This window comes from Anneissia japonica, unplaced genomic scaffold, assembly GCF_011630105.1.
Source record: "Anneissia japonica isolate Jap-2015-1 unplaced genomic scaffold, ASM1163010v1 scaffold287712_len2945570_cov188, whole genome shotgun sequence".
Classification (NCBI taxonomy): Eukaryota; Metazoa; Echinodermata; class Crinoidea; order Comatulida; family Comatulidae; genus Anneissia; species Anneissia japonica.
The window spans coordinates 1,058,558-1,085,553 of record NW_022704401.1 but is presented as its reverse complement, the minus strand read 5'-3'; the positions used below and the strand labels follow the sequence as shown (position 1 = coordinate 1,085,553).

The window sequence follows — 26,996 nt, the reverse complement described above, 5'->3', positions numbered from 1 at the left end:
ATTAACAAGAATGTTGAAACTAATATTTTAACTCATTATACAAAAAACATGCTTTATATAATCAGAATACTATTACACAAATGCATTATTCAAGCAGAAATGTTACTTACTTAATACTAGATGGTGAGTGTCTTCTTTCCCTGACTGGTGTTTTTAAGTCCTCCTCATCATCACTGCTTGAACTATCACAACTCTGGATGCAAAAATAAAAACACATAAATATGAAGGACTGTGTTCTCACAGACACAGAGACGGATGGACGGACGGACGGACAGACAATGCGACATAACAGCAAGACAGAGAAACATATATCATGCCAGGTATACAGGCAATTACATTAACCATATCTATTAATGTAAATTATAATATGTTATGTATTTTGAGAACTGTTTTCTCTGAAGATTGTAGTATGGTTACCTTTGAATGTGGAATGTTTCGCTGTGATGTCGGACTTCTTCTCGAGCCTCTGAAACTTCCACTCTGCGACCTCCTCATTGGGCTCTCTACAGATTTTGGTGTGGCTAACCTTGACCCTATATAAGTGCTCGGTAAAACATCAGCCTCATTTTCATTGGAATGTGCATGCGAGGATGAGGGCAAAGGATCCGCTGTTGCAGTATTGCTATTCATCTCGTCGCTAATACTGCGACGGTAGCACTGTTTGGATGCAGGTGGGATGTTTAATAGATTCTTTTCATCGCCACGATGCAAACCTTTCGTTGGTTGTTCACCAGGTGAATACTGTTTGCTACAAGAGCGTGAATTGTTCAAGTTATTGGCCACCGTTTGGTCCAGTTCTGGCTGCCTGATGGCAGCATATGGCCCGAAATACTTAAAATTTTCAGTCTGTGTCTGAACTTGTTCGCGAATTTCATCCCCATCTGACGTCATGTCAGTGCAACCGCCGCTCTCCTCATGGCCGCGTTTGTATGAATTTCCCTGCACGATATCTGTTTCTGGGAGCCCTTGGGATAAGTTCTGCATGCTAAGAGGTGAGAGGACAGACTTGCTCCGACTGTTGGTCCTCTTGTGTCGCGTTTTCCGTTGACTGCGTACGCGTGTGGGTGAAACAGTTGTGGAGGTTGATGGAGTGTCCCTCGAGGCTGTAGCTCCTTGTGGTGATAAGTTCTCAGGGCTTTTAAACATATTTGTGTGACTTGGAGAGCCGGAGTAAGTAGCATACCTGAAAAAGTATGTGTACATTTAGTAATAACTTAAACCCACTGATAATCATGAACAAATTAAAATTTGTCTCCACCTTTCTGCTAAATACCTTTCCCCACTGCATAATTCAAACACCTCTCTGGTAAACTTTTCTGCCAATTTTTCCTTCTCCTGGCTAAATATCTCCATTTTTTTGCTAAATATTGCTTCATTTCATAACTAGCTAAACATCATTCTCTCATTCCATATAGCTAATCATCCTTTTCCATATAAGCTTTGCTAAGCATCTATTCCCAATCTCACAGTTCAAACAACTATTCCCAACCTCGTTGAACATTCCTCTACTAACTCTTCATCAAATAACCCTCCCTCAAACTTTAACATTACTTTTGCATAATTAGATGGTAAACTGACCTCGCAAGGTGTGCCTGACCATTAGCCCTCAGACTACGTTGAATGATCTTTTCCATGGTTGGTGTGGTCGCTTTTAATGGAATTTTTCCGCCTTTTTTCTTGTTCTTGTAAACTGTTTGCGCCATCATAGCCTCTTTCCTAAATACAAAACGGAAATCAATTTGTAAGAGGTGTAATTTGAAAAAAAACGAGGTGAAGGAATAGGCATATACAGACACAGAGGTAAGAACTGAGAAAGAAATGTTATTTTACCTGACAAGCTCCAGTTCTCTCTGCTCTAATTGCAGCAGACATGCACTTAGCTCCATGTACAAATTATTGGCCCTTTGCAACTTCTTCTCATAGTGTTCCCGAATATCCTGAGCATGTCTGTCAAACAAATAATAATCTAATATTGATTATAATGATTAAAGATTTCCTTGGCAATAACATTATAGTATTCACAAATATTGGATGAATAATTAACAGTACATTTTTACATTTGTTTATGGTTTATTTTCTTCTCTGTTGTTGTTAAGCACCTCATATAAATCCAGAATTATTATTATTCTTAATTTAATATTGATTTCTTTGAGAATCCAAATATAGAAAAATGTAAGCAACTACAATATGACATGTCATATAAAGCTGGTAGATTTCTTTATTTTATCCATTTAATTTTGTAACTTCTAGAAGTTTTCAATTTAATGTGTCATTCATTTATTCAGCTATTCACTTTACATACATATTTGCATTTTTGGTCTGCACAGGTGTGCAGTTGTTGTTTCATTCAGTTGCAGTTCAGCTGTTCAAGTGAGCAGATTGCTTTGTATGCTTTGTAAATCCACCATTATTTTGCTACCAGCCTGCATCTAACCAGTATATTTTATTCAGGATTATTTTACTTTGGACTTTATTTACTTTACTTTGGATCATTACAAGAGTTAAAGGGAAGTACCAGATTTTCTTTACTAATATTTATTTATGGTGTGAGCTTTGTTATATTCTCATTTAATGGAGAATCTCTCAACTGAAGTTTCAACCAAACTATGTTTACCTTATCTTATGCTTTGGCTTTCCTTTATTATTTAATTGTGTATGTAAATAGCACATGTAAATTCCATCATTTTGCAATGTGAATGTTAGTATAGCTTAAGTGTGTATGTAAATAGAATATGTAAATTCCATCTTATTGCAAGTTCTATGTTTGTATACAGTATTACCAATCAAGCGAAGTTCAAGATGACAAAATTAATTGAATCTTGAATGATGATTCAATATTAAATTCAGTATTACTAATCAACTAAAAAAAAGAAAGCAAAGAAATGTAAGCTTGATTTAAGCCCTTCCGTATTATTCACAGTAATAATACAATTCAGGTATATATAGGATCTGTAATTTAACCCAAGATTTGCTTTGCGTGAATGGAGAATCGTTTGGTCAATATTTTCAACGTGATTAGAGTAGGCAAGGCTGTGAACGAGTCTCATTAATTCCATCGTTATTATAACTCCTATCAATTTTAAATCTTGTTAATCAAGCTACTTCAAGGTTGTCGCCAACCTTGATAATTCCAATTTAGTTATCAAAATCAACCTCCATCAACCTACTTAATATGCTGTGTTAAAGCGCAGCTCACCAATTTATGCAGAGTCTGCTTTTTGCTTGTGCTTATAACGCTCATTATATATTACTTGATGGAGATAGTTGAGCCCCTATGGCCAATCAAACCACTTTTTGTCTAACAAGATCATCAGACACATATATTCAGATATCACGGTAAAAAATTATGATTGTGGAATGATATTGACCTGAGTTCATCTCGGCGACGTCTGATCAGATCCTCATCCATCCGTTGTAGCTGGGTTCCTTCACTTTTCATTTTCTCAAATTGCAACTTGATTTCCACCCTCCAGTCAACCTGTAAGAAAAAAATTAATACCTCTGTCAGAAGCAACTCAATGCAGAAATAAATCATGACTTCAACGTTAATCAAACATAGACATAACTAAATGCGCCAACTAGATCTGGCGCCAGCTGAACGGTAGACTCCATCACCCAAGGCATTATGGCATGCTTGGCACATGCTCCAACTGAATGATAATCTTATGAATGAATAGCAAAGAGAAAGAATAGACGTATGCCATCTGAAACCAAATTTAAAAAGCATCTCAGCATGTTTCAAGTCTTAAATACTAAGAGTGTTTTTTTCCATATGATAATGAAATCAAATACAAATAATGGAGATATATACACGAGGAAGCTAAAAGAAGAGTAATCTTTCTTAATTGGAACAGAAATTTAAAAAACAATCATCAATCATTTAAGGAATCTGGTTTCATTCATTTTCAATCCAGAAAATCTGTCTGCAACTAAATCTGACAGAAATTTAAAGCTTATATTTAGTTCCACAAGAATACACTTTAAGTAGAACTCTTTAAATAATTTAAATAATATTTATTTAAATAGTTTTCCCTGAAAGTTCATATCAGCTTCATTTGGTGAGTCAAGAAAACCCTGAAAATGGTTACAACTAACAAATGATAGTTAATAAGTATAAAAACATAAACAATAATGGTACATATATTTCTAGGTCAGTAGGTTAAATTTAGTTTTCTATGAAGTTTAGTTTAGTCTTGTTAGTAATGATCCAAGGTTGATCTATTGTCATACTTTCTGATTTTCATTGTACATCATATTCTTGCATATTTTGGGAATGTCCAATATAACAGTGGCTAAGTTGACCTATTAGAATAGATTTTGAAATTTTTTTTCTCTACAACACATATAGACCATGTATTATGACTTATATTAGTCCCCAGCCATTACCAGTTATATTTATTATACATTATTACATTGGGAAGGAATAATAATGGACATTTTTTTATAATTAATATAATATACTAATAAGCACAGTAATTAAGGTTGCAACACACACTTTGAAATATAGTATGGAAGGAAAAATTGAGAAAAATTCAACCAGGGATAACCAAGAAAAAATGTAGAGACAATTTAAAATAAAGGTTAGGTGATGTTCTTCATTACAAGTATTCTTACCTGTTTATCAAAGTAGGCCTCTTGCGGAGTTGAGAGGAAGTCAGCAGCCGCGATATCAATATGCATCAGTATCTGCCGAAATGACGGCCTGTTGTTGGGCTTAGCATTCCTAATGAGGAAAGATAAGAACTCTTCAACATCAAGGCAATAAGTTAAAGAGGCAACGGGGACGAAAAAATGCTAGTGGAACAAATTACAAAATTGCAAACAGGACTCGCACCAAGAAATCAGAGACTAACGAGATACAATTAAACATGAAATTGCTTTTTAGGATGTAGAAAATATGTTAAAGACTTTTATGCTAGCTATTCCGGTATATTTTTATCCAGGTATATCTTGCACATATTTATTTTTTTCACCTGTTTTTATGGCAAATGAAATGATACATGCCATTAAAAGTATTACTCCCTCAAGAGATCTTTAAAGTGTTACAATAAAATATATGATTTTTTCATGTACGGTACGATATAAAAACAACACGTTCGTACCAGCACTGCTTCATAAGGAGCTTGAACCCATCTGGACAAGTAGACGGAATGGGCAACTGTAGACTGTTGCTACCCACACCCCAGATGATTGCAGATGAGTCCACATCCTACAAGAAAAAAAAATCAAGAAGTCATGAGACATGGGGTATATTATTTTATATATCCAGAAAGAGCTGTGTGCGTAAAAAAATATAAGAAAGATAGGTTGAGGATAGCAACACAAAATTTAACCAAGCAGCTATAAATCACATTACTGTCTAAAATTCAGCATAACACCATAATAATGCGTGTTTGCCCTTTTAATATAAAACATATACAAAATGACAAAAATTAATTCAATGTTTGCTAAAATTACAGACAGAATACTTTAAAGCAACTTGTGTTTAGTAAAATCAAAACAGTATTATAATTTAAGATTGTGTTTAGCAGTGTTTAAAGTATCCATATTGTTCTGTTAATTGAACTGGGATCTTCTCAGTATTATGCTAGTGCGCACGTACAACCATGAATTATATGTCAAGAATTGTTTATATTCAACGGAAACTAGCATAAACCATTGCTCGCTTCTTCTTAATTAAAATCCATTGATCTTTGTCATTTGCTCGTTAATTCTCCAGTTCATTACAAAAGATGGAACATTCTTTCCACTGTATATAACCATATAGAATTTCACTACAGTGAGTGGAAACTTTGAATGAATTGACTCGTCAGATATGTTCTCTTAGGAATTTGCACCATGCAAGAGTTTGTGGTCATTACCAATACTCAAATAATACTATTATGCAACTCTTTATGAAAATAATAGTTTCAGATATTTCTAATTATTGTATAAATTTTGTTATATATTAGGTTATTAATAATCTGAACATATAACAAGGTCAGTTTACTATTAAATATTTAGGTGTCTTAGATATTAACATTTATACACTAATAATATAATAATACTAATAAATAATTTATTTCAACATTAAATACTTTGATTCATTAAGGGTGTTTTCATCAAGGCCATGCAAAGCCATAAATATAAGTGGTCTTAAATGTACAAAAAATTAATACAAACACACAAAGAAGTAATTAAATATCAAAAAACAGAAGGTTAAGGAAAACATTACATATTTAAAAATCATCATATAGTATAATAAACCAGGTGTGTAAACTGTTAAAATTTTATATTCCTGTGTGCCTTGTATCTAATCCCTAAACATTCAAAGTAGAAATACTAATGTACACGTTACAACTGTTCAGACAACTTCTGTATGATCATAACTATTCCTACGAGTTTTTTCCCCCTTGCTGCACTTATGAACTTACATACATGACATTCCCCTTCCTCAATCCAACTTAATTCAGAAATGAGATTGTTTATAACAAGCGTGTTTAATGATTACTGAAGCTTCTAATCCACATAGGAGTAGTATCGCAGTGATCATAACTGTGTTTTGCTTTAAGAGCTAGATATTGATTCATTGCCAAAGTTAACACTAGGTTTTTGCTGTCACAACAAATGTGGGTATTTAAACAACATGACATTTTCAAAATTTATTCATTTCATCACTTCAATTTCATTAGTGTAATTTTGGTCATTTGCAAAAAAATATTTAACATACTGTAGGAGACTATGGTAATTATACATAAACATAAATATTTTTCAATTAATATAATTTTTATTTCATCCTTAATATTCCCATCATCTTATTATTTACATTAATTATTAATCATTTGTATTAATAATATCCTCTTTTCAAATTTCATAAATGAAAATATAATATAATGTTTGTTCCAAAATATAAATAAAATATGATATTAAATACATAATTATTAAATACCAATAAATAAGTTAATAAATGCTTGAAATACCAAAAATCTAAATACTAAAGTGTCATCACTAAAAATAATTAGAAGGATGATACTGTTATTAGTAATAATACATGAGAGATGTCATAAGAATCAATTAGTAGCCATGGTTACCATACCTTATATGGCATTTCGCCCGTCAACAATTCCCAAAGTACTACGCCAAATGACCAAACATCTACTTTCTCGGAACACGGCTCATTGCGAATTACCTCGGGAGCCATCCACGCCACTGTACCAGCAAACGACATCTTTGTGCTCTTCTCATTAATTTGCCGGCTCGTTCCAAAATCAGATATCTTTACAACGTCATTATTTGCAACTAAAACACTATAATTATTTAAATGAATAATAGAAATTACATATAATTTGTGTTAGATATCCAGTATTTAAAAGATGACATATGGCTAATATGCATTCAAGGTAGCACACAGGAGGCTACAGTAGGTGAAAAATATGAACATATGGACAGAATTAAAATAATAAAATGAGTTAAAAATCCACCTTAGTACATAAAAGGGTATAATAATGAAATAATACTAATTTGTTTGCATATTTAGTGTTTTTTGATGTCTAAATGTCTCAAGTATTTCCATATAGCCATTGGGAACAGCTAAGCAATCACATCCAATATGCCACCCTCTTTACTCTCTAAGGAGCATTCCCAATCATGCATCAATATATACAGCTAAGACCAAATACATTCAACATAGACTGTTCGCTTTGAGTTTATAAAGCCTGTTTTGCACCAGGCTGAATTTATTGGCACAAATCAAAAGCGTCGGTTTGCTTCCTGAGCTCTGATTGTTTGCGCATTTTTTTCGCTTCGCAAAAAGTAGAAACAGTTCAACCTACTGATTTCGCTGAAGCCAAAAATTTCCAATAGAAATATGAATAAATTTGCCTAGGGAAAAACAGGCTTAATGTGAGTTGGAAAAGGAGAACCACAACACAAATCAAAATAACAAGAACTTAGGAATAGGATGGATTGATAACGTGACCGTCTTGAGATCTTTGCACAATGTAAATTTGCTTAAAACCATGCTTTAAAATGTAGAGGACATCATAGCATTTACATATAGCATATGCATTTATGTGACAGTATTACATGTGCAATTTAACCTCCCTATAAATAATTTTTTTTTTTGTTAACTTACTTCGGAGATTTGAGATCACGATGCAAGATTTTGTGGCAGTGGAGGTAGTGCATTCCGGTCGCTATTTGTTTGGTCCAATCCACCATTAACTTCGGTGGGATTTCCCGGCCTTCCCGCAGGACTTCATACAACTGTCCGTACGGACAATATTCCATAATAATACAAAAGCACGGAGCCTGAGTACTAACACCCCTATAGAATAAAAATTACATTCATAGTATTATTTATTTTATTTATTTTTATTTATTTACTATCCCAGCCAACAGCAAATATAAAATTCGCCACTTACAGGAGGGAACACAAACATCAAACGGATACATAAATATAGTAAACGTGAAGAATACAAAAACAATAATATATACTAAAAATAATATAGTACAAATAATAATAATAATAATAATAATATATATATTTGTACAAGTCATCCCCCTCTAATTAAAGACTCCTCCAATTAAAGACCACCTCTAATTAAAGATCACATTTCTGTGGTCCTAAATTAACAAAATAACATCCTTTATCTTTATTATTCTAATTAGAGACCAAAGTTTTGAAAGACCATGAAAACCCCGGTCCCAAAAGTGATCTTTAGTTGGAAGGAGACTTGTATTTCCAAGTTGTCACAGTTATGGTTGACACACACAGCTTTTATGCTCAAACATTTGCCTCTCTACGTTTTTATGACCCATCTACAAATTCCTTTAAGAATTTATTTCCCCACATTTTGATTATAAGATACAACTACTTTGAATATTAGATGTTTCTTACCTAATGGCCACTAGATTTGGATGGTTTAACCTTCGAAGATGCTTCAAATCCGTTTCCTTCTCATCTCTGACTTTCTTCACAGCAACTTGGTTTCCCCTGAGCGTGCCCAAAAACACCGCCCCCTGAGCCCCACTCCCTAGCCATTGTAGACCACGAATATCTTCAAATGGTATCTCCCAATCATCTGAAAATAGATCCAAAAAATTAACCACGATAAATAAAAATCAATAATTAATCAGTCTATTATACATCATCTATAAAAACTAATCATTATTTTATCATCTGTTACTATTATCTTTAAGCATGTCATGATCATAATTTATAATAGTTTATAATAGATATGTTTAATAACATATGTTAAATATAGCTTCATGTTTGTCACCTTCAGAAATCAATAAAACTTCAATTCTAACCTCGGGCAAGCTTCTCAGCGACAGCAGCTTTACCAATGATTGTCCACACTGGGCGTAAACATCCCCAAAGGCCCTGTAAGAACCCTCGTCGCTGATTTCCATTTATGGCTACTTGAACGCCATTGGTCAAAGCATTGTTGTTATTAGTTGGGGGTGGAATCGAAGACGTAGTTTCTGATTTGATAATCGGTCTCGGTGAGCTAAGGTCGATGTCTTCACCATCTTCTAATGAGAGCACACTGCAAGAAAATGAATCATTCAAAAAGATTATAGATAAAAAGTGCAGTTTGTAGCTCGGATCAATGCAAAAAAATTAAAATTCTTAATGGATTTTCAGTATATAATAATTTATATGCAATATGTTGAAAAGAATAAAAAAAACCATGAAGAATAAAATAAATAACATAACAAAATTAACAATAACATATATCTTACTGTCATAAAACATAAACATTTTTTTCCTTAATTTATAAAGAGGTTAATAATAATTTCATATTAGAAATATTAAAATACCAGCAAGATAATTATCATATTAATAAGCTAATTCAAACAATAACCATGTGGAATTGTAATCACATGTAGCTGTATGGAAAATCCTCTGCTATCACTCATTAGCCAATAGCAGTTAATGAAAATGTGGGTGTGTCCGGTTTTCATGAAACTATGACCAAATGTCAATAATGTATCTGCTGATGAATGTGATTAAAAGAAATTATATTTTTGAATGCAAATTGGCATTAAAATGATAAAATAGAATACACTCAAAAAGATTACATGAAGATTACCAAGTTAATGTATTTGTTATATCCAAAATGTAAATTTAATATCATACATGTAACTATAGTAACTGTAACTAATAAACATTAAATACCTAAGCACAGAAAAATTAACCTTTTATGCATATAATACAACATAAACATACCGGCAAGCACATATGGGAGTTTTAAAGTGTACAATTACAATTTGTTAAAAAAAAACCCTTTAGGCTACGAGTGATTAACGTTCATACTCTCCATACGATTAGGATTACGCGCCAATTACTGGTCACATGATTCAAAGTTGTGGAATTGAGCCAGTTAATTAGGAACTGTCAGTAACGAACACCATCTAGGTTCTTGGATATATGTACAGGGAATGTTAGTCAGATATTAACATTTATGATTGTCTTTAGCGTATAGTTGAACAACATAGGATTTTGAAACGTGACACTTTTGTTAGATTTCTTTTTTTTTTAGTACGTTATCAGTTGGCAGTTCAAGACATAACAAAACCAAATCCAAAAATCACTATAAAGATATTCCCACAGTACCTTAGATCAACAACAGCAACCTTACACCACACTTATTCATACTTCAATATGTACACTCTAAATCAAGTCAAAATTTATGCAAGAATAGGTAATGCTCAACGATAATGGTCTCTGATGCCTCAAAGAAGATCGATTGTCATTCAAAAACACTTTGTAAGAATCCCACAGGCAACACTCTCGCGGCACGACTGGTCAACCAGAAGATCCCGTCAACATGTGGCCAATTCTGACTATCATATGATTATAACCTCATAAATATCTTAGTGGAGTTTAACTGCGCATTACTTCGGTATCAACCACTTGATTTATCTGCACTTCTAGTATAATATTAACGATATGTGTAATTCATTTTGCTGAATCTTTTCAATGCCAACATGTTCACTGTTTCATATCAATACATTTTAAATGCCAAATTCTTAATTCACACTATTGTACAACAACTGCAACATCTCTGTACTGATTGCATTATCCCTCTCTCCTAACTGTTGCACTCCTAAACTGTATATTGCACTGTAACCAGACCATTTTACTCCTAATCTAATACAACACTCCTAACTTGTTTCATTCATAGCTTGACTGTTAACCCAACAAATTAATCAATGTTATAGCATTCTTAACCTGACTGTTGCACCCCCCATTCAGACTGTTGCATTTTGGACCTGACTATAGCACATATCCTTCAACTATCGCTCCATTACTCTATTTTGCCATCGATTATCTGACAATAGTAAGATATCTCTGCTACTCAATCTTTTTACTAGCCTGTTAGTGTGATATTGATCATTATGTCCTTTATATGCCATCATTATTTCATCATTTTATTATTACTTTTTTTAATATATATTTCAATATTTTATCCTAGTACATCATCTTGATTAAAAACATAGCAAATAACTGTTTTAACTTTTATCCAGGTATTTACCAGGCTTTTATCATTATTATTTTTTTTTTTTTCAAATGTCAGATATTTTTGACATGGTTATTAGAGCAATGTAGTCGTTATTTTGAGGGAAAAAACATCACAATACTCTAGAGCATGGCATCAATATGACAATGTTAATTATTCATGAAAGCATTAATACTGTATGCATATAGAGTTGTGCTTGGATGTGTGATTTATGTCTTAGAAACACTGCACTTGCAAACGATTACATTACATTTGAAATATTTTTTCATTAGTTAGAATACATAAGGATCTGAGGCAACTGATAGTAAACCACTGAAGCAGGCCATTCAGTTTAAATAAGAATAACATGAAATTTAATAAATCATTATCATTCCGCATCATTATAGGTGAATAAAAAATATATGAAATTAAGGAATATATGCCTACTGATATCAAAATAAAAATAAATCACAACAAATTTTGAAACTATCTAAGTTAAATTTAGGCTAAAATACATTCAATACAGTCATCTATAGTTCTTTCCTGGGTAAATATCATCTACAGTATAGAAGGAACCATGCATACAGTGTTAGTAGCCTAAATGAAGACTCCTCTTAATTTATTCAGTGCCTATGATAGATGAAGAGTTAATTCTATCAGATATAAGAGTAGATCTCAGCATAATTATGCTAGCTTCTGATTGGCTGACAGTTCACTATGCATAATGCTTAAATATTCTTGGAAGAACTCATTGAAATGACCTACTTTTAACCAAGTCTTTTGTCAAACTACTTCTTGGGATTTTTTAGCCTCCAGTAGAGAGTTTAAAATATATGAAGTGATATAAACATAATAAAGAAATTGGTAATTTGTAACCTCAAACATATTCTGAAAAGCTGCACCGTACTATACTTCTTAATACAACTATTGCACAATATTTATATCTTAGAAAATTGTTATTTACGAAGAATTTGTAACTTTAAACAAATTTGGGGAAAAAATCCATAGTACTTACTTATCATATACTGTACAATACATCTTACTTGAAGAGTTTATATTTATTTTTTTTAAATAGGTCTATATAAAATATGCAGTACTGTACTTGAGACTACACATTGAAATTTAACACTAACACCATACAGAATGTATAGATATTACACAGTGTAGTCAAAAGAAAATTATTAAGTACTGTTCACAAACATTGTTGTCTGGCATAAGGTATTATACTTTCATCAGATGTATTAATACTGTATAATTAATTCAGTCAACACTGTAGGCCTATCACCTTTCAAGATTTATATAAAATGATGATGGCCTATGGTTTTAATGTAAGTGCAAGAGCAATAAACATTATATGTGTACTTTGTTTTATTTATTTCTACAGTATGCAGACATTTCCAGTTATTGTTTTAGCAACTTTTATTATCTTTAATGATATAATAATTATAAATATGCTGGTAATGATGAATGCTGATGATGACAATGACAACAATGATGATGATTTTGAAGGTAAGTAGAAATATAACATAATCATAATCACAGAGTATCACTAGCCTTGCATACTGACTAGATGCGTCACCCGCATCAAGTGAGAAGTCTGTGAATCAGAGACGTTAATAAGAGGAATAATTAAAAGATGACATTTAGATGCCCTCTTTCAATCCACCTGTATGCAGTGATTCACTCACCTGCATTAAGCTATCATTCATCTTCACTTTTTTATTTGAGACTTTTCTTTATAAACCTGCTAATTGTTTGATATATTTCATCATCAAAGTCAGAAAAACTGGGTATAATTTTGTATGTTTCATAATTCTATTTACTTAATATATATAAGTAGTATAAATCATAGACAGTATATACACATAACATATACTTTATTTTAGAAATAATGTCCATATGTTACAAAGCAAATATTAAGCACATACAGTAATGTACAGTGTAGCGATGTATTTAGTGGCATTAGCCTATCTGTTTCCTTTTTGACTATCCCAAAATAACCAACAACCAAACCCTAATGAACTAGCATCCCACACAGAGCTTTAAAACAGTCTGATTTGGTAGTTTTTTTCAAGATTAATGTTAAATAATCACCTTATATGGTATGATTGCCACTCATCTTTCAGTAAGGTGTTAGCCGATATACACCGACCTAACAGCAGATGTTAAATGTTAAAGTTCAGATATCAAATGACCCAATAAGTGTAGAATAAACATTCGGCACGAGTGATCTACCAAACACGTGTGGAAGAAAACCCTCCCTCAGACACCAAAGACACCCGACGAGGTGTAAAGATGAAAAGATGACCGACAAAAACTAACCCTATGCTATAATTGACTTCAGTAAACAACAAAGTGAAAGTTGAAATCCAAGTCAGCTCAACAGGCGAACAATTACCAGTAACCACAAACAAAGGCTTCCAGTGGTAGTAGTAGCAGCAATCAGGCCTGAACTTGTCGGCTTTATTCTTTTTGGAAGACAGGCTGGAAGACAGGCTTGCTGCTAATGAATGCCTCAAATCAACAAGAAGTTAATAGAAACCTTCCAAAAATACCAACTGATAAAATCTTATTTTTTACTCATAATGTGACCTTTATCGACCTTTATCTTATCTAATCCAAATATACCAAGTTTGTTAAATAGATTAGTGACTCATCCCTTATATATTATCAATGGTATTATTTTTTTTTTAGACCCCCCTCCTGTTTAAATTGACACTATAGCAATAAAGTCACACCAACCTATAATGTTTTTGCTAATCTAAAATTAGCTTGTGTGGTGTATTCATATAGGGACATCCATGCAGTTTTGGCAATCAACACAACAAAGATTTAGACTTTAAGTAGAGTGTTTTACGGTGGATTACACGAACCATTTGACTTTAAGTCCGCGAAGGACATAAATGGATATAAGGAACTTACTGTAAAACAGGATCTTATAGTTGTCATAATAATACAAAAAAAAAAACCATTTATAAAGCCAAAAATAATTTGTTATATTCCACATGATCTGTGACATTGGGAAATTTTGGTTATTTTATCGAAAGTTGTTTTTTTAAATAGACCTATAGGTTCACTGTCAACCACTACTCATCCCATGGTTGATAAAATCCTCAAAACAACATAAACATTTTTTTACTGGAGCCTAAAATTTATTAGAATATAAAATGAGGTACTGTTGCTATTGTAGAGGTTGAAGTTTAAAAAAAAAATCCTTGACAGGATTTATACTAAATGTCACAATTATCGATTTTCCCCTACAATGAGTAATGAAGTCTATCTGCTTCAAATCAAAGTTTTTAATGTAATCTTTTAACATGCACGAAAGATCCCTGTATTTTTTTTTTTGTCTGTCTCTCAGTCTTTCATTCTTAATCCCTTGTTCCGTTGTTTGTTGACACCAATTTCATCATGAGTTGATCCAGATCCGGTGACCCAATAATATTATCTGCTAAACTTAATAAATTAATATCATGTCAATCACCTGAAGCAATTCCATTCTAAGGCAATAGTTGTCTTTCTTTCTTTTCTTTTTTTTAGACAAATACTATACTGTGTAGGCTTATAACGATGATGTTTGGATATGTGGATATTTAAAGTTTAAAAAAACAGTGGCCCAAAAAGAAGAAAAGATTACTTTTGACCTGAACATTACAAACTAGATATTTGATGTGTATAGAGAAGGAAACAAAATAAAAAGAGCAAGTTTATAGTATTTTTCTTTTCTAAATTTTTGTTCAATTATGACATTTTCAATGCAAACCATCATTATTCTGTTATGTATGTGTCCATTAATTAGGTTTAAATATGTATTGTCCCATGCTAAATACCAAAAAAAATCATAAAAATATTTTTTTGAAATTAACTTTCCCATTTTGAAGTAACATAAAAGTTATCAACTTAAACATAGAAATTAGTGTATTTTAAAAATGTCTACACATCAGTTTACAGTGAAAAATGATAGATCATTTTAATTAATACTTTTTTGGTTTAAAAATAAGGGTACACATTTTTTAAATTCAATAATTTTTATGCTATTGCAATATGAGCAAGTTTATTTCAAAATCATTTTTTATGATTTTTTGACAATAGCAAGGGACAATACATCTTTAAGCCTATACTGTAAATATCATGAAATGGCATGAAATAAATGGTACGAAAGTACAACTGAAATTAATTAACTGATTATTGGTTTTTATTTTTTTAAATATTCTAATTATATACATTACCAAACATATAACTACACAGGCCCTATAAAATAGGGTGTCTGTGATATATGTAACTTTATACTACTATACTAGATTGTAATCAATACTAATCCTTGGGGCTGGTAGGTGATAATCTGTTTTGTTGTGATATACTAACCATGTATGGATGAGTCATCCATACAGGACAGGTTTTAAAAAGCGGCTACCTTGTGTATGTACCATACCCTTGATTGATGCGTCCTATCTTAGTTCAAAGTCCCGTCTCTAAGCACATGTGACGTGACATACGATGCATACGTTGACCAGATCCTCCTCTCTGTAGCATACGACATGAAGTAAGGGGTTGGTCATACATAGATAATTGAAATCAACTATAGGCAAACCCCATGGGTAGTATATTGGATTTTGACAGCTTGATCTAATCTTGATGTAGCAAATCATAGTTATACCCTGTACATACTAATTTTAAAACCATGTTTCAATGACAAAACTATTATATTACACCTTCTGATCACATCATTGGTGCAGAATAGTTACTTCCGAAATCTGCTAGTTTTATTTTCAAATAAAACTAATGGTAATGCATTTTTTCTCTTGTTTTTGTGTCTCTATTTTTCTCTTTTCCAATGATCCGATCTTAAAATTATCTGGCTTTAGGCCTACAAAAATGCATAGTATAGTTTTCAATGAAATATATGCATTGAGTAAGAATTACTAGCAGCAGCTATTCTGTATTCAAATACATGATTTGTATTTTGAGTATTTTTATATCAAAAAGAAACAAAAATGAATTCTTCATATATTTATCATTTTCACCATGTAAATCAGTTACATGATGAAAATGTATTTAATCAATCTTTATTCAATGAAGTATTTACTCTTTTATCCAATTATATTGGTCTTATAAACATATAGGCTATAGTTCAAAATACAAATTTGGTGATGAAATACTATCCTTACCTAGATACCTAGGCTATATTGAAGTTAGTGATGCAATAAAAGTGACAGAGATCTAACGCTCTATAAAGTTTTAATTTATGAGTTGCGGGGAATATGATTTGAACCCAGGAACCAGAGATTGGGAGATACGCTTTATTACCTTTACCACCAATAAACCAGTCTAGGCCTGATATGTTTCTTTCTCTTGTACTCTTCAGATGCACATGCCAGATATATTTAGCCAAGTGACCCCTTTTGCTAAAGGTGAACGCTCAACAAAAACACCATTGTTCGCCAAATTACCTACTTTTCTTCTTTATCAGGTGATAAAATCAATTTTTTACTTATCAACAACTATCAAATGAACATACAAGTGCTTATGACAGTTGTTAAGAGTTTTCTTTATAAATCGCAGGGATTTTTATGCACAATACCTATTATATTAAATTTATTGTATCATTGTTAAAATGTCAATTAGAAGACAGATCAAACTGTGGGATACTTCAACTTTAAACAACAGTTCATTGTGGCATGATCGGAGTAAATTCTAAACAAGGCTACATGGATTTCTTTGTATTGTCCAAGTTAACAATTGTGCCAACTGGTGAACAGACACAGACAAAATTGTGGTTACATTGAATATGAAAGAGTACTGAATGAAAAGAGCTTAAATTGCAATGAATACTAACGCTTAGATATGAAATGATGAAGCAATTGTTACAAATTGGTTAGGTTGTTTGAAAGAAAACGTATTTTACTAGCGTCTAATAAGAAATTTACTGAAAAGGCGTAAAAACTAGGATTGTACTGTATTCACAGACAATATAAAATTGAATACGTGATACAGTGTAGGAATCACCGTTTACAATTGAAATATTAAGTATCTAACTATTTAATGACAGAACAAAGGCACTGAAAATATATAATTGACAGCTGTATACAGCTGTAAAGCAATGTACAAAAGAAGCAAAGGACAAGCACTGTGTTGCTTGTTGCTCGTTGTAAAGCAATCAGACAACACTGATAATAAATCATACATACAACCTGTAATTGAAACTTAAATTAGGCACAACCAACAATGCCACGTTTTTTCCCAGCACCAGAGTTGAAAAGGACATAGACAACCTGAGGCATAATAGATTGTTGGGGAACAAACTAAGGGGTGAAGAACCCCACCTTTGTAAACAATCCCAAAAGCAGAGGTCCTTATCCAACAAAAACATTGTTACTTTCCTTTGAAAAATCTGTTGAAATTTAGCATGTCGTTTGTGGAACCTTATTGAAAGATAACAATCTAACATAATAACGGTTTAGATTACAATAATCTGAAACCTGAGATTTGTTATAAGCAAAGCACTTAAATTCCTTATTCTGTGGTTTTTACAGTAGATTATATTTTGTGGGGGGGGGGGGGGAGAGGGAAGGACATTCCAGATAGCAGCATATCCTATGACATGGGTTTTCAACAATTTGTAGATCTCTTCCAACAATGTTCCAAATTTTTATATTATCTTTTTGTAATTAGCTACATAGTATATTAACTATGATTCTATAATTAGATAATTAAAACATAAGGATGAGTAAATGGAATTAAATAATGTTGAAACTTTTTGATTATTAATCATCATATGAAATGAAAACATATAATGATTAATATCATATATTGATTATTAATCATTATATGATATGCTCTTTTTTATTTCATTCAATTGATTAAAAATTTTTATTGAATTTTTATTTTTATCGAAATGTGTAGAGGAACATTGTTAGTGAAAAGGAATATTCATAAGGATAAATAGCATGTATCATTCTAATTAACATACAATGAATATGTTTTTCAAAAAAGCAAACTGTAAAATTCTAGATTTATTAATATAATACTCAGAAATTGTATAGAAATTCAGTTAATAGTTTTTTTTTAAACATTTCTCTTAATAGTTTTGTTCAAAATGCATCTAGTAGTGGAAGCTGTTTCTAATTTATGGTTTACCTAGTTTTCTGGAATTTTCCAGGAAATCAATTTATTTTTTATGCTTTTTGACTGCAACTGTGGTAATACCCTGATTAATTGCGTGATTCGTGAGTGCCTAAATCAAGGCCTTGCACTCAATTTTACAGTATATGTTGTATCATGCAATCGCCTGTAAAATGTTATGTATTAATGCCATGATGGACACACCTCAAAAAGAGAAAATAAATGAATATTGAACTGCCCTACCTATGACGAAAATAATAAATAACAAATAACTTACCTATTTGCAAACTCTCCAGTACTAACGTTAGCATTGATATTCTTAGTAACGTTAAGTTTAGCTGGGCTATTGCGACTATTTAGTGGTACATCCTTCGGTAAACTGTTACGATCCGAAATTGAGAGTGTTGCAGCAGAGGCCATATTGGTATCTATATGCATCGATCGGTGCCTATAAGCAATTGATTTGTATCTGTATGCATTGATTGCGGCAACATAAGCTTATTCTTTATCTGCAAGGTCTAGAAGCTGAGGAATAAGGAATCATGAAACATTAAAATATGTTTATTATGTACTGTACCAAAAAAAAAAAAGGGGAAAAAAAGCATCTTTTATCTATCAATTGGTTCTTCCTTTTAGAATTTTGGTTCAATCTAAAATCACAAGTTTTCATAAATTTCGTTGAAATTTCTAGACCCAAATCAAAACATCCAAATCAACATAATTTAGTCATTACCTTATAAATAATAATGGTAATCAACTGCATACACCAACTAATGCCATTCCACATAATCACAATGAATTGAAACATTATTTATTATAATGTTCTATGTAATTTACAATAAACAAAACATTAAAACACATTGTCCAACATTTCCAAGAATTTTCCCACTTTCAAGGTCCTGGAAAACACACAAATATTTTGAACCACAAATTTCAGTGACTTTCGTAAAGCCATATAAAATCTTTACCTTTTTTAGATAGAAATGTTTTTCAAATATACTATGTATTACACAGGCAGAGTTGTCTGAAAACTCAAATTCAGTACATAAATAGAAACAATTTAAATTACAACAATGAGAATAATATAACGCAATTTATATAATTATTATATAAAAAATGTGTACATAACAAATTAGTATTTGTTCAATAATTGGTAGCACACGCTCTATTGATGAGAATCCATTAAATTATTAATCTTTGAATAAATAAATAAAATACCAGGTCTGGTCACTACAAACAAATTATGTTATCATTAGGAATTCTGACTATTAAATTTGTATAAGGTTAATGTCCTACACTACAAAGTAGACCAGGTCGATGACATCCCTAACAGAAGACAAAAACCTACATAAACACTGAACCAGAATTCTTCAATTTTGTTTACTATTTAGGCAATGTCTGCAAAACTGCCGCCAAGGTACCCTGGACAGGGCCCTGCAAATACTGCGGTTTAACATTTATGGTGATGCTAAAATAAAGGACTATACAGCTATGTTGCCCTGATGATGATATTTGTATTGTCGTCATAGCAGTATTTACTATAGATAAAAGTTCTTCTGCAATTACTTAATGATTTCCACTTTCATAACCACACAATTGGATTTTTTCAGGGCGTTTTCCAGAGGTTTTCTTTTCAGATTTTTTTTTTTTAAATTTTGTGACACGTTTATCAGTTGAGAGAGGTACTAGCGATTTATTTCTAATTTGTATTTCTGATTGCTTTCATTAATTGAATTATAAAATAACCTATTGAATGCGTAATATATGATGCCCATTGGGTAGGATCACTACATAAATGCCTACATTATTATTAATTTCACATTACTAATAATGTATTATTTGAAAACTAGTATCATCAATGAATTTTAATAACTGAGAATAAAATGATTGACATATCGGACTTCAGGAATAATTAAGTGCTATATTAGGGGTATTAAACTTCATTAAATTATTTCTCTAAATTTAAACATCCCTTCCCCAAGTAAACATAACAGCAAATTTACATTTTTTTTTTTTTTATTCCTTAAATATCCAACAACATAACTTGCTAATTACAGGATGGAATCATATTTATAGAAACTCTCTTTGTGAAGCTTATGGTCATAAGAAAAAAATCACTGAATTGACCCTTGGAATGGAAAAAATGCACCTTTAATTACCAAGCTATTTAGCTCAAGTAAAAACATAATAAAAGCAACCTCAGACAGATTTTCAGATCTTTCAGATACCTGTTGTTACTTGTTCACAATTTATTTTATTTTAAATTAATAATGCACACGCATAATCTAACCATCATATTTTATAACAAAGTATGTTATGGAATTGCAGGTTTTTCTGGAAATGCATATTCAACTAGGCCTGTATAGTTAAAATGGCATGCAATATAAATCCAGTGTTGCAACCACCAGCATAAAACATTCTCAAAAACTGACAATCATAAACAATATAATAGCCTCTTGCTTCCTTTTAAAAAAAAAAGTTGACAAGAAAGATTTACACTTGGTTTTATGAAATACCTATAATCATCTATCATTTTTTTATTTTTAAAAACAAAATTTAGTTTGACGATGGTATGAGAAAACAAATTTTAATTAATGTGTATAAAAAAAAATGTTAAAATTATTCCTATGGCTAATTTTAACTCAATTATGTTGCAATTTTTCACTTTCATGTTGTAACTTCACACAATTCTTTCTTTTAATACAGCAAGGCAGACACATAAGTTGTTTCAGAAATTTACCAGCAGACAACTTTGCATACAAAGTAGTTTTAAATGACAATATTAACCAGCTGCAGTTCACTGCGGCTTCTCTTTCACTTTTACTGCAGCAAAAATGACACGCAAGTATAAATTGCAAGCGGAATTAGCATAATTTGATGATTAAAGACGGCAAAGTGTATTAAGCATATGTATTCATTACTCCTCAATATCGTTCAAAAAGTAACCTTCGTTTTCCATGGCGGCACAGGTTGGCTACAGATGGGATGCCACTTTTCCACTGCACACTGACTGGGGCCAAATCACAAAGAATATGCTAGCTTTAAGATCTTACACCTAATTCCAAGTATTCCTACGTGGCTAGTCAACACCAAAATCTTTATATTATTTCTTCACTTACATCACCTACACTGTGTGGGAAAACCACCATAGCCTATTTTTAAGTATGTACTTTTCAGTGTGGTCAAATGTAAAAATCAATTCACAACACCCTGGACCAAATAATAAAATGTAATAGGCAATCGGTTGTAAATCAGAATTACAGTAGATGACAAATGAATGTCAATGGTTTGACAAGATTTTTAGTTATTGTTTCAAATAAACATCATTCATTTTACAGTAAAAATGGAACAAGGTTTTTTTATTACAAAAAAACAAAAATTCAGGCCCAAAATGGTTAATTTATACCCTTACCATCATTACAGAGTTTCTCCCTCCTCCCACCACAAAAGAGAATGCAATTAATAGTAAATTGTAACCAGCCAGAAGTTTCAGCTTTACTGTACTCACATTTTACAATACCCTGGTAAACTTTAAATTGATTCATGTCAGACCATGGTGGTTTTGTGGTACTGTATACTCCCATTATGGTCAAACCAACTACTGTTACTTCCTTATAGTTTAGAGTGGTCAAAATGGGGGTGTAAATTATAGTGGGCCTACGACCATTATTAAACAAAACCAACATTTGAATGGTAACAACTAACAACAAACCAGAACACATTGCTATATTACAACCATACTGTAAAATTTACCACCTAAAATATAGTTCACTACTAGTACATCCCTATGACAAACAGCTACATAAACTCAGAAGGGACCAATTTTTTTTCTATCCCGCTATTTAATTTTTAATATTGTTGTTGATAATGAAGGAAAGACATGCTACGTGTCTATCTTCCTTTTGCGAAATACGTGACCTACGCTATTTAATAATTAGTCTGCCTTGAGGCAAATATACGAGCAACACTAACGATAATGCGCAGTTATGTCTAAGATCTTGGATTCTCTGAAACTATACCGCTAAATTACAATTAGTAAAATGCATCAAGTAAATTCGCTTTCTATAATATTTCTACATACTTTCTTTATTAGTTGTATGTAATTGTACACTTTTGAAATCTCAAAGCTACCAGTTTTTCAAAGAAAATACATTGCTCAAAAGAGATGATCCATTTTATAATTTAATTATTCACACTTAAGAATAAATAGTACAAAATGTAATGATAAAATGTATAGACTAATTGTTGGGAATAGAAAGATATATGGAATAAAATTGGTATATACCTTCAAGCTCATAATTGCAAGATTTTCAATTGTTTTAATCATCAACTATAAGAATCGATGGAAGTAGTTCAAACCAGACTTCAACCAGTTATTCCTTTAAATTGTAATTAAAGTTAAGTTACAGTACATCACACCAGGTTCTCATTTCTTGCAAATTGTAATACTTTTAGTGAATACAAATTTTATTTATACTATGAAAATATTTTCTTTCTTTTACGACTACTCTCTGAAATGTCACAAGTTTAATCAAAATACCTAAATCGATTTTGCTGTTAAAAATATTATATTAATAGATTTAATTCGTGTTTTTATTTTAGATTCTTAGTATTTTTTTTATCATACTGATAGTTATAACTCGCACCTGATTGATTTATAGTCAATTAATATAGCGATACATTTTTTATTTGAAAATTAGGAAACTATATTTTTAAAAGATTTTTTAGAGGAGACTAGATAAAAAATATTCATTTTTTTTCTGAATTTAGTAAAACAGTTTGACAAAAGGCATCTGGAAAATAAAATAAGTAACTATTGATATTTGTAATGGTATACAGTACAGTAATTATAAATTTACAAATTCATATACTAACAACTGATTAGCAACTGACATGAATAGTTTGCTAAAGAAAATACCTACCGATCCTATGTGAAATTAAATTGCAATTTTAAGATAAAAAATTCATAGAAACTAAGGGTCAGTAAAACACATCAAATTAACCTACATTTTCCATAAATGGCCATTTCACTGTTGTATGATATGACCAGCATCATCAAGAAAATCAGCACACTATTATCATTAACAAAAACCTTACGAGGCTCCACAACTATATGTTACAATTTATGGTAATTTACTAAATCCATATCTTATAGTTTTAGCAACACATTATTTTACATGATGGCAGCAACCTATATTATTGGAGTTTTGGGGATTTCAGATACATAGGCTTTCAAATATACTGTTTTTTCACATAATACAATACATATACATAATAATATAACAAAAAAAAAGATCTTAAGAGCATGTCTAGGTTCTTACAATTTAGGTTTATCTTCCTATATAGTATAATAAATCATTATACTGATAAATATCAATAATAAAACACACTTAATATAAATATATTTTAATATGATGTAATAACAACAATTTTTAAAAGTGTCAATTAGCAGTTTATGCAAATACTGTTTGTCCTTACAATGGCAATTACTGATCATACACAATTAAGTTTACAGTTTAGTGGCAGCAACCTAATTTGGGGGAGGGGGGATATGGGGAGGGTTTTGTTATACGTTAAATATATATCAAAATAATAATGACAACTTTTCATATATAGTTTATAACCAAATAATTGTCATACTAATTTTATCTCCTCACTTAATTGAATAATCTACCATATCTATATTGAAGAATTTCCCCTATCAATAATAAAACAAACACTTATTAAGATTGAGAATAATTGATACAATAATGCCAATTTCCCAATGTGTCAATTAATACTAAACACTGGTTATATTTATAAACTAATATTATGTTTACACATGATCCTCAAGCATAGATAATGCAAATTACTCATCACTGTCATATACTGTAATTTAGGGAATTTCCTTAGCAACAACCTATTTTCTTTAGAAGGGAATGGAAAAATTTATAAATTCTATCAAATATATATTTTTTTTTAATAATATAAGTTAACCTAAATACATTAACACAATTGCACATTTTAATAAGTCACAAAATGACATTTACTCAGATTCTTAACCCTCATATAGATCTATTAGCTAGCACAGCGCCAGCCAAACACACCTTAAGATGCACGTTGTTTGGGTCAGTGATTTGGTAATTTTTTTGTTTACACTTTACCAATTTTGAAGGCCCAGAGGCAGCTATTCCGTTACTATGTGGAAATTGGACCAACTAAGAATAAAGTATTATTATCATTAAATTTGCTTAATATTATGAGGTTGATTATTATTGATTAATTGTATAAATTATTAGCTATGGCCCAATTCTAAATATGATTAAAATTTGATGTTTATGATCATAATAAGATAGAATTGCATCAAGGTATTACATCATAATAACACAAATAAATTGATAGAATATAAGAACTGGTATGTAAAAAATCTAAAATATCCATGGCCAATGCCTCCTATACTATATTACTGTATTCTCCAAATAGACATATATTCTTAATGAATAATTAGTCTATTATGTCTGTCGTATTATATGCCTATAGTAGGTCCACTTACTATATACAGTAATGAATGCTCAGGCTGACACAGCTTGTAGAGTAAAAAGGCAAAATGGAGGTATATGAACAATCAAGGATATAAAACCATCCTTTTACTAACATTAAGTGAACACAATGTGAAAAAACATGACCAACTAAAAATTTCACTTACTTACCATTGGCATTGTTTTGACTTAAATACAAATAAACTTAATATTTCCAATGGATTTCAGATAAGTAGTTGATGACGGCCTAGCAAAACACATGCATCAAATGAAGCTACCTTCAGCACTCGTCACATAATTATAATTCAGCTATGGCGAACACAAACAATGAACTTTGCACCAGGTTCCGCTTCACTGAGCATCCCTCTCACAATGACCTATCACATGCAACTCCAGCCTACAGGTTTTAAATGGGTGGAGTCAGGATGACAATAATACTGTTTGTATTGAAAACCCACTCAGTTATCTGAATCATATCTTTGGAATGTAAAATCAGTGAGGAATTCTCTCTATTGATTTTTTCTAGACTTGTAAATGTTTGCATTCCAAACATCACTGGCTTTTGTTTTGAGTTGTAAACAAAAGCAGCAGGAATTGTTTGACATTTTTAAGCCACTGTACAAAAACAACACGCAGAAGGCCAAACAATTTCACAAAATGTGGGCTAAGTATTAAATTTACTGCCTCAACGAACATAATCATTAAATTTTAATTGCTTATTCAACAATAAAGATTACTACAATAAATTAATAACAAAGTACACATATATCAACAATATTTAATGCATATAAATTTGAAATAGTAAACTTAGTAAATGCTAAGAGAATATCAAATACAATGAATGACTCAAAAAATATTTTTGAGCCAAATTTAACAAAAACACTTGGAAAATTATTGATTTTGTTATGACAGTCTAGTTATGCATGCAATATTTGCAAGAGCATTCTTGTAGGTTTGTATTTTTTGTATTTTTGTATTGTTGTTGCAGCTGGTACCTGAGAGCACCTAGACAGGTCAATGTCCCCTTTTTAACAATCCTAACAGGTAGTGGCCACTGAATATTTATGTCAACTTTTCTATGGTTAAATTAAATGATATATCACAGGCAATGCAATAACATCTTACATACATCTTTTAATTCCAATATTATTAGATGTTTCAGAAAAATATTAACTAAAACAATTTGGATACCATGCAAGTGCTACACATCAGCGGTGGCACCAGAAATTTGCAGACAAGTGGTCCGACGTGTCCGATTGAGGGGGCCGAACCAAAGGGCTGACGAAGCCTCGATCTACAGTGTGGAATAAAAAATCATTTGGGGGGGGGGGCGGAGGATGCCCACCCCCGCTGGCGCCACCGCTGCTACACATATCAATTCAAACCACAACTCCTTGGCTTGACTCCTGCACTTGTAGCGACCTTACGAAGGAAACATTATAACGACAGCGGTGTAGAAAATGGAAACCAGACTAAAAAGTATCTCTCCATTTTTAGGAAATTATTTCTCTATAATTTTCAGGATATTTTATTAACAATTTAATTAGCAGCCAAAAGGATGATGTAGATTTATTTTTATTTTTAAAATAAACAGTATTTATACGAAAACAGACAAAAAAAATAGCGATTTGATTTAAATTTTTCTAACGGTAGACAAAGGTCCTAGGTAAAAATGAGACACGACAATATTATGTACAATGTCAATATCTTCTTTGTGAGGCTTTTACTACTTTTTATCTCATTTAAGACACAATACTGATTTTAAGTGCTTAATTAAATGTTTGAACAATTACACAATTCTGTTTGTAATCAAAGATTTGATCTTGACTGGAAGGCAAGAATAGAGTTTTCAAGTACCTGAATATTGAAG

The 26,996-nt window shown here is 31.5% G+C and overlaps 1 protein-coding gene across 3 annotated transcripts in view; it reads right to left on the bottom strand.

Moving 5' to 3' along the window:
• Positions 1-26,996, bottom strand: part of LOC117104607 (mitogen-activated protein kinase kinase kinase 13-A-like) — a 38,517-nt gene that overhangs the window by 3,937 nt on the left and 7,584 nt on the right. Inside the window, exons 1-13 of one of the 3 annotated variants that reach the window (XM_033245453.1) lie at positions 25,298-25,449; positions 18,886-19,133; positions 9,292-9,530; positions 8,879-9,062; positions 8,114-8,305; positions 7,076-7,286; positions 5,103-5,209; positions 4,615-4,723; positions 3,369-3,478; positions 1,831-1,947; positions 1,579-1,716; positions 418-1,183; positions 111-193 (exon numbers count right to left, since the gene is read on the bottom strand). In XM_033245453.1, coding sequence (XP_033101344.1) covers positions 111-193; positions 418-1,183; positions 1,579-1,716; positions 1,831-1,947; positions 3,369-3,478; positions 4,615-4,723; positions 5,103-5,209; positions 7,076-7,286; positions 8,114-8,305; positions 8,879-9,062; positions 9,292-9,530; positions 18,886-19,046 — 2,417 coding nt within the window. In that variant the 5' untranslated portion in view covers positions 19,047-19,133; positions 25,298-25,449. Of the gene's footprint in view, positions 1-110; positions 194-417; positions 1,184-1,578; positions 1,717-1,830; positions 1,948-3,368; positions 3,479-4,614; positions 4,724-5,102; positions 5,210-7,075; positions 7,287-8,113; positions 8,306-8,878; positions 9,063-9,291; positions 9,531-18,885; positions 19,134-25,293; positions 25,450-26,996 lie in introns of those variants that run through there. The other 2 variants (XM_033245455.1, XM_033245454.1) reach the window with 2 other exon arrangements.